The sequence below is a fragment of the Perca fluviatilis genome, chromosome 5 (genome assembly GCF_010015445.1).
Source record: "Perca fluviatilis chromosome 5, GENO_Pfluv_1.0, whole genome shotgun sequence".
NCBI classification, from domain to species: Eukaryota; Metazoa; Chordata; class Actinopteri; order Perciformes; family Percidae; genus Perca; species Perca fluviatilis.
This window is the reverse complement of record NC_053116.1, coordinates 29147875-29157224: the sequence shown is the minus strand read 5'-3', so window position 1 is coordinate 29157224 and position 9350 is coordinate 29147875. Positions and strand designations below refer to the sequence as shown.

Here is a 9350-nt window from a genome sequence, read left to right as displayed (position 1 = left end):
TAGCCAATGTACTAAACATACAGGCATTAGCTGTAACTATACACACCAACCATGTGTGAGTGTGTTGATCTGACAGCTCAGACTGACTGATCTTAAAACACTTTTCTGTTCCGTTTTTTTTCTGTCTCTGCTTTTCTTCTTGTCTCCGTATGTTCATACATCGGAGTCGTAAAGCCTTAAGATGAAATGTGATTTTCTTTTGCTCAAGTTGAATCATTCTCAGCTCTCACTGACATGCCTTTTCCTCAATGCACACCACACTGAACAAATACTGGTCTGTTTAGATCTTGGCATTGACTTTATATGCAATCATGCTACCTCTAAAATCAAATCCGTTCATTGTGAACACACCTTAAAGCTGAAATAGTCAATATATTTTATATTCATAATGGATTAAGACTGTGCACTGTGTAATATCAAATGTGTTGCCTATAGTGACAAACTTTATGCAATAGTGCCTTTCAGCTCATTGTTTTGGTTTTACTGCCAACAACTTAAGGTTTTAGTTAATTCTCACTACAGCAGGCAGCTGTTTTTAGCAAACAAAGCTCTGATTAACTCCAGGCCAGCACCAAACAGCAGATATAGCTAGCGACTATAGCTGGCGAACTATTGATGCGTAAATTACTGATACATTTGTGCTCCTGCAGCTAGTTTCCGCTACCCCCGAGTGGCCAAAAAAAGAAGTAATGCAGGTTAAAGGCGTCATTAAGCCTGGATGGCAGTCGAACTTAGCCCGGCCCACAACATTTGAGGTTGGGAAGTTTGGTCTGGACTTGATCCGTTATGGAGCAACTATGCTCGAACCAGAGCTGTTCGGACCACTCAAATTGTCAGGGCGGGCTTTATACGATGATGGACAGATGATCAACAGTAACGTAATCAACCACGTCACCAAAGAGCGCTTGGGTTGAATTTGTTTACAACAAAGATGGCTGCCAACAGAGAACCGCGATCACGTATGTATACACATTGCCACACCCGTCCGCACGACACGGAAACTGCCGCCTCTGCCGTTGCGCTGTCGAAATCTGCCTTTGACTTGCAGCTTCTGTGACGTCTGTCTCTGTTGCTCTGATTGGTTGTAGGTCTATCCAATTGAGTGCAGAGGAATTTTCTTTCCTGGTTCGGTTGAAACACGCCCCATAATCACAGCCCAATGGAGCAGTAACAGACTCACATTCTGACTAGAATCTGAATATGACAACGTCATGCTGGGCGTCATTAGTAGTGGGGCAAAATACACCATCAGATATCTGACCAATGTTTAGAATTCACACTCTGATCAAATAATGTAAAAAGAAAAGTGTCAGTCATCCTGTCTTTGTTCTACTTCAGGGATTTAGTGGATTGGTATTCCTGGACAGCATCGACCCACGCTGCATCCTCATTCTGATGCAATAGGAGTAACATACCCACACTCTCCTGTAGTGTGTGTGTGTGTGTGTGTGTGTGTGTGTGTGTGTAGGCATCAGCATCTCCATTCCCTCTTGTTGCTCCATGTTTTTGTGAGTGCAGAGGCCAGGCAGTGAGGCTGTTATCAGGGCTAGCAGGGCAGAGGCAGAGCCAGCATGGGTGGGAGCAGGGCAGGGCTGGGTGCTCTCTAAGCAGGGAGCGCGGCAGGCCGGCTTCTCCCAGGGAGATAACTTTGTTCTGGGCCAGGAGAGATGACATCATGACGGATGGCGATGAAGATGTGGGCGCAGGGGGCAGGAAATGTTATCTCCTACAATGGCACCAAGGGGACGGAGACACATTCTTGTGGAACACACTACTGCTCACCGATACTCTACTCCAGTGGACTTAAACAGTAGTCACTGAACACATACACACACAGGAAACACACCACACACACACACACACACACACACACACACACACACACACACACACACACACACACACACACACACACACACACACACACACACACACACCTTTGACATGCCTACACATATAGTGGGTCTAGGAGGATTTAAAAGGCAAAATCGGACAGATACAGGCTACAGGCTCAGTCACTGTGTGTGACTGTTATGGTAGTGTGATTTTCTACTGCACAGTATCCAAGAAATTTGGGACATACACTGAAGGAACTGATCTTAACCAATCTCAGCGAGGAATCCAGCTTATACTGTAGGTTTGTACTGCATGTATCTGTCAAAAAAATTCTGTTCAATGCATAAAAAGTTTGAAAAAAAGTTTGCTTTATAGTTCAGTTATAAGCAATTAATAACGACAACTTTTGGGTTACCATGTTGTAAAGAAAATCCATGTGGCCTGTGTCAGTACAAACCATGTATATCCATATCTGATGAATGTTTTGTTGTCTCTAAGAAATTTGCTGGTAGGAGGGGATCTGGGAAAAATTATGTTTCCTTCAAAACGTAATTGATATGCAGTTTAGTTGTATGGGAACGTTATTCTTAGGAGACAGGGTTGCATGGTGACGGTGTAGATACAAACAGGAAACATGGGAAACGAGAGAGGGATATCCAACAAAAGTCCCAGACCGAAATCCATCCGGGTTGTGTGTCATGCTTCTTAACGAGTAGGCACACTTTCGAGTCGTCAAGTCATCACAATAATCCACAGAGATCCAGAGATCCGAAGAGTTAAGCAAACTCATGCAAAGCCTCTTGGAGTCCTTTAATATTGACGGCAGAACAGCTTCTCTAACTCTTGCTTACTAATCACTGCTTGCTTTGAATTCCCCCAAAGCTCAGAAGCTTTTATCCTAAGCTGACTAATTGACACCGAGGAATGTTTGCACACTGACATCATGCAATAGTTATTGATCATGAAAGCTGATCTGGGGGTATGATGTGTAATGATGCAGGCGGTTACATATACACATTTTTCATGCTCGGTTTAGTTTTTGGCTGCCTGACACGACTATTCTGCATGAGTATGTTTGCTAAATTTATTGCAAAATGTATTGAAATTTAAGTGGCCTTTGGCACTTGTCAATTCTTTACTCTGCAAAAGCCTTTTCTGTTGGAGATTGAGTTTGTTGCGGTAAAACTATGTTAGGTTCAAAACAACATAAAGGCCTTTATTGTTGCAACCTTTGGGACATAGTTAACAAAAATGATGTTGTGCCAAAATGCTGAATAAGCCTCAACTGTCATCAATCTTGCAAGAATGATCTGTTAAAAAGCAAATATGGCACACAAATAGGATTTTTCCCCAATAAAGCTATCTTCTGTACAGGGTTTCTGAGGTGCAAGATGTGTCGTCTCCTGAACGTCCTGCTGGCTTTGCTGAGTCGCTTCCTGTTTGCGGTCCACGGGGTGGTGACAGTGTGGCGTGTGGTGGCCGTTAAAGAGGAGCCACTCTATTGGTTGCTGCTAACGGGCGTTGCTCTGCTGGGAGTGGAAATGGCTGTCACTCTGAAGTGCACCCAAAACGCAGAGTGGAAATGGTAAGATTTAGGTCACACATGCAAAACACAAACAATTGGGGCAAATGTTGAACTTTATTCCAAATCGCATTGTCTGCACCCATGCTAGTGGTACTGCGTGGCCATATTTAGGCGCAATGGTGCTTTAAGCTAAATGCTAACATCATATTTAGCAGGTACAATGTTAGCCGTCTTAGTATTGAATGTTAGCATGCCACCATTTGCTAATTGGCACGAAACATTAACCACAGCTGAGGCTGACGAGATGTCACTAGTTTTACAGGTATTGGAGAGAAAGATTTACCTGTTGGTAGCACTATAGGAAAAGTCAGAGGATCACCAAAGTCATTAGGCTTTATCATCTGGGGTCCATAAATGCCTGTACAAAATGTCATCCATCCAATTGTTGAGCTATTTCAGTTAAGACCAAAGTGGTAGACCGACCAATTCAATTCATTTCAATTCAATTTTGTTTAAAGAGTCAAATCATAACATAAGTTATCTCAGGGCAATTTAAAGATAGGGTAGGTCTAGACCACACTCTATAATTTACAGAGACCCAATGATTACCACAAGAGCAAGCATTTGGTGTGACAGAGGCGGGGAAAAACCAACAAACCAACAATATCCTGAGAGCTACGCTGCTAGCATGGCTAAAAATCTGCATGCTTTGATTACAGACATTGAGACCACAATGTTAATAACATAATACTCTTATCCATTCTATCTGACCAAGGCTACAAAGCAACTGTACTGAAGGGGTACTCCAGCAGTTTAGTATTGCACATCCATAAAGTTGTGGGACTCTAAAGAGACAATTTTTTTTTTAAACGGTAAAGGCAGAGATATCTTGACTTTAAGTCCCTAGTATAGATCAAGTTCCAAAAACGCTGGATCCTACATTTTCAATAATGCAACTCAATTGGTTCTCTTTGTTAGACCATGCCTGCCCTGATGACATCAGCAGGAGGTCAATTTGTCCATCTTTATAAAGCAGACAACATTATACAACTGTTTTCACAGGCTGAGTAGTAAAGGAGAAACTTATATGGATGTGTTAAATTGTGAGGGTGCACTTTTAATCGTTAAACAACAGAAATTAACACATCAATTTAACTGCTTCAGCTATGATATACACAAATGTTTGTGGGCTACATTTGCACTTACAAACCACCTGCTTTTGCTCTTTTTTTTAAGGTGTGACATGGATTGAGGTGTTTTAACTAGACTTTGTAAACTTGTATTGTGTGGGGAGTAGTTGTATGGCCTTTGATATTCTCTGCCACTAAATTCTCTGTTATCCTCTGCAGCTCTTTCTCTCCCTCACTGTCTATCAAAAACAAATCTATTCCTCTGCTGTGTTATTGCCCTGTCTTTCTCTGAGCTGATGTTCTGAGCCTGCTATCACGTCTCTGTCACAGTCTTTGGAGTCCAGTCGTGGAGAAAGTGTCTGCTGCTGGCTCTAGTCATGTCTGACCAGCTAGATTTAAAACATATATATTTGGCTTGAGTAAACATAAACTGACACCAACCTTTATTACAGGAGTTTCCAAAGGATATGAGCATTTAGTGTCACACCTCATTCAACATCAAGCAGCGTCTCATTCAAAAGCTGAAGCTCTCTGGCACATACGCAGTGAACATCCCCAGATGCAAGCTTTCTTCAGGCCCCTCTCTTTTTCACTGAGTCTTACTTTGAAGTTCTCTGCTCGTGGAGAAGGCTTTGCCCTGTCAAGAGGGATTTGCATGTATGATGAGAATAAGTGCCTGTCTGAAATGTGATGCTTCTTTCGGGAAAAAAAGGGGACTCTCTCTTTTTTAACGGGTGGCAAAAAAAAAAAAAAAAAAAATCATGTCACTAAAAATAATCTACCCCCACCTTTCCCCCACCACCATCCCTCTCTTTTGGTGGTCCTCTTTTAGGTTCTCCCCCATGGTTTTCCTCTACCTCAGTACTGTCATCCCGTCCATTTGGTTCCTGGAGCTGAGCCTGCTGCAGTCCAAGCTGCCTGTCAACAATTCCTCAGGCCCCGAGCTTCAATTGCTGGCTCGCATCCCGATCACAGCGGTAGGCGTCCCACCACAAAACTGCCCTCCCCAACTCACCCTCCACACAGCCACATTAAAGCAACACCTGATATCAGATACGATTTAAATCTAGCAAGTGGATGGAAAAACTATTAGTTGCAAGACACGTGTAATAGACACATTGAGACGAAGTCCAGATAGGTTTCTGAAAAAAGAAACCTCAGATCTCTCCCTTTCTGGGGTGGTTTTAGTGCAGTTTCTTTCATGTACAATTTGAAAACTCTCCCCCCCCTTGCCTTTGCTGTGCTCGCAGCTTTTGAAACTTGAAGACGTAATGTTTTCGGGAACGTTGTGAAATGTCAAGGAGTGCTGTCAGGATAAACTCAATGAACCCTAACACAATCAGTAGTACTACTACAAGATAAAGAAGCCTTGTTGAATGGCCTTGTTGAATGGATGATTGTCAATGTATTTCATTGATTACACATTTAACTTTTTCACTTATTAAGATATACCATTATAATATCTTCATGGTCCGAATGATTGATCAAATCAATATCAGGAAAAGCCAATGAGTGAATCCGAAGAACATGCTCTGCTCTGTAACACAAACTGTGAAAAAATGCTTTTTGACGTGACCAGACGGTGTTGTTTCCTTCACCCAGGCCATCGTGGAGCTGGACCCAGAGAACTGGGTGGCTGGCCTGGAGCAGACCATGCTCATAGTGCTGGTTCTGGGTCGCTGGCTGATGCCCAAGGGGGACATGTCTCGCGACCAGCTCTCCCAACTCCTCATGGTCTACGTGGGACTGGGCGCCGACATCCTGGACATCTTCGACACCTTCAAGGAACCCGAGGTCAAAACCAACCGAGCGGTTGTCATCATGGGCCTGGGCCTCTTCTCTTGGGCGCTAATGCAGTTTCCTCTGGTGCTCACCCAGACACAACCCCCAAAGGGTGAGCCTCCACAGAGAAGTGTGGCTGGTCTCTCCTGCGGCCCAGGTGCTCCTTCGTCGTTCGCCTCCTGCTGCTCCAGTGAAGTGTGGAGCTTGCTGCTCACGGTGGGACTCCAGGATGGTCCGTTTCTGCTTTACCGCCTCTACCTCATGGTCCAAGAGCAGGTACTCAACCAGCTGATGATCTTCTTCACCTGCAAGAACATCCTTATCGTCCTGTTGGAGCTTTACAGAATCTTTGTGGTGCAGTGTCAACAGCCAGTTGGGGAATCGAGGTTGGAGAGGTGTGATGCTTTGGTGCTTCAGTGTCGGACCCAGAGGGGTGGAAAAGAGGAGGAGGAGGAGGAGGAGGAAGCACGTGGAGAGAACCAAAGCTGTCATACAGAAACAGAGAGAGGCACAGACAGGGAGAAAGATAAAAGAAGTGTCCAGGTATAAAAAAAAAAGCTCGAAATGCCGTGGGGCATAACTTTGGACCTCGGGGGCAGGGGGTGTGTGTGGGGGGAGGGTGGAGTGGAGTTGGATTGAAGTCGAACCCATCTGCCATCTCTTGCATCTCAGCCTTGTTCAGGGACAGTGTCGCCTCTCTGGAGGTTCGGTGACTAGAAATAGACCACAAGAGACGCGAATAAGTCCCCACTGAAAAGATCAGAGATGAATGTATGCAACCCCCTTTGATAAAACCTTTCCAAAAAGTGGTGTTTCAGTCAGAGGAGGATTCTCCGCTGAGGAAAGCCAGTTCAACAAGTTTACCGCAAACTGCCAGTCTCTTTTTGATATATTAGAGAATTAACAAGATAGCTGAAACCCACTTTAGCATAGCGTTGTACTTTCCAGTAAAACACATTTGATTTAATCAGCAACAGCTTGTGGTGATATGATTTCATTATGTTGTGCATATGCATTTTTAATAAAATTATGGTAATGATGATGGCTATGACAGGAGACAATATATGGATTGACTAAAAATGGCAGGATAAGATGGTGATAACATGTCTTGCTTAATTAATAAACTTTTTTAATAAAGATGCTTGTGAAAAGCAAAGTGCTGTTCTTTTTTTTTTTACCCTGATCACCATGAGATGGCAGTGTTGCCAAGCCAACCAAAGCACCACACAAATATACCATGTTTACTTGACTGCAACATACATGCCAGTTACATGGAGAAAAAATAAACTGTGAGACAGCAACACAGTAGCACAGTTGCAGTGTTGAATTTCATCATTTTTTTTGTTTTAGTCATGAAATTCTCCTCTATGAGTCTCCGTGTAAGACCTTGCGATACATTGGGTAAGTAGTAAGGCATGTGATAAATTCATTTAAAAGATTTAGTCACCTTCATGCAGCGTAATGGATAGTCTAATGCAGACAATCTAGAGACACCTCCAACAGTAGAACAAGTAGGAGGAGAGTGAAGAGGTTTGCTTCATTTTTCAAGGTTTATTTTCCTCTGAGCACAATCAGCCCATGGAAGCCTGTTTGAGAGCTCAGTGCATTTTTATTATGTCTGAAAAAGCACACTCGTGATTATGTGGGAGGAGTTCAAGTTCAACATGTTTTGCTCTCAATTTCTCTCGTTTGAGAGATGGAAGGTGCTTTGGAGATATTCCTCCACAGCCCATAGAAGCGAGAGACTCACACTGAGAGCCCCACAAGGACAGCGAAATGTTTGAGCTGAAGCTCAGGGTCTCAAGGTTGCAGCCACTTCTCAGTGGCTGGAAACCTCAGCAGCACAATCCCCAAATCACCTCGATCCAGACAATACCTCTCCTGTCAAACGAGGGCTGGGATGCAGCCCTGCTGCATTTATGGATGACCCTCTCTCACTCTGCGTCTATAACACCGTGTTGGACAGGCTGGGAATGAGCAGCAGCTATGGCAGCGAGTGGCAATTCAATCAGAGGCCTTTCTCGGGCTGTCTTGTATCTGTGTCCATCAAATTGCTGCACTTCACCTGGACTGCGATATGACAATAGCAGCCGAGGAGCTGAACGAGGGGGGACTCTTTGTTTTCAATAAGCTCTCAATGAAAAGAAGGCAGAAACACGAAGAGCCAGAAAGTAGAGAAAGAGACCATTTGTGTGTTTTCCTCCCTCTGTTGTATGTGCTTGATTATGAAAATGCACTGTAGGCATACTGTAGGCTTCCTCCAGAGGATTTGCTGGAGAGCATTATTTTATTTCCTCTGTTATATCTTAGTGGCGGCACTTTGGTCTAAATTATTGATGGTGGAGCCAACTTTTAAAAGAAAGAAGAGAAACATTAATGGAGAGTCCCCATTGAGATGTTGATTCTTCCAGCAATGTGATGCTATGTATGCTCCTAGAGTTCAAGATGATGCCCAATTTACAAAGTCACTCCCAGGCAAATGACGTCACACATTTGAGACGAGCTGAGGGCGCAGCTACTTCTAAGCACCTGAGATTTGGGAGAATCCGATATTCGCTTGACAACGTGATGTGGGCAATACAAGAGGGTGATGAAAGAGCTGCTTGCTTGTGAAGAGAGTCCTTTTCCTCTTCAGATTAACTGCATGCTTTAACAAGATTGTGTGGGCATGTGGGATGATGGGGATGTCAGCTGATCCACGGGCTGCCCTACATAGATAGAGAGAGAGAGGAAGAGAGCGTGGAAACTCAAAGCATGAAACTCCACTGCACATGGATATATATTTAAAAAAAATACCCTCACAAGCCTTCGACTGAAAAATATATGCTCGCTCGAAAAAGAGTGATGCTGCCTCCAGGTGCTAAAGGCTCCTACATGTACACATTTGATTAGATCAATTCATTTAGCAAAGCAAAATGCTTACATGAGATATAATTCCCCACTAAATCTTTCAAACCATGCTTATACGATCATGCTTCTAAGGACAAAGTGGAATAGCATATCGTTTGGTTGGACTGAGTAATATCTAGTAGTAGTTAAAGGATGATGCTCTAATACATTTGCGTTATTGCTGCTCT

At 43.6% G+C, this 9350-nt stretch overlaps 1 protein-coding gene across 1 annotated transcript; it reads left to right on the top strand.

Moving 5' to 3' along the window:
* The first annotated feature begins 2999 nt into the window (after nt 1-2999).
* On the top strand, nt 3000-6822 carry LOC120559029 (transmembrane protein 26). The gene is made up of 3 exons (XM_039800452.1): nt 3000-3421; nt 5324-5468; nt 6094-6822. The coding sequence occupies exons 1-3, from the start codon at nt 3228-3230 to the stop codon at nt 6820-6822; spliced, it is 1068 nt and encodes a 355-aa protein (XP_039656386.1). The 5' UTR covers nt 3000-3227.
* The last annotated feature ends 2528 nt before the right edge of the window (nt 6823-9350 follow it).

Excerpts from the sequence above, each read along its gene's own strand:
- LOC120559029 (XM_039800452.1), top strand. The coding sequence starts at position 3,228 with ATGTGTCGTCTCCTGAACGTCCTGCTGGCTTTGCTGAGTCGCTTCCTG. Across the intron at positions 3,422-5,323 it reads CAAAACGCAGAGTGGAAATG|GTTCTCCCCCATGGTTTTCC; the intron begins GTAAGATTTAGG and ends GTCCTCTTTTAG. Across the intron at positions 5,469-6,093 it reads CTCGCATCCCGATCACAGCG|GCCATCGTGGAGCTGGACCC; the intron begins GTAGGCGTCCCA and ends TCCTTCACCCAG.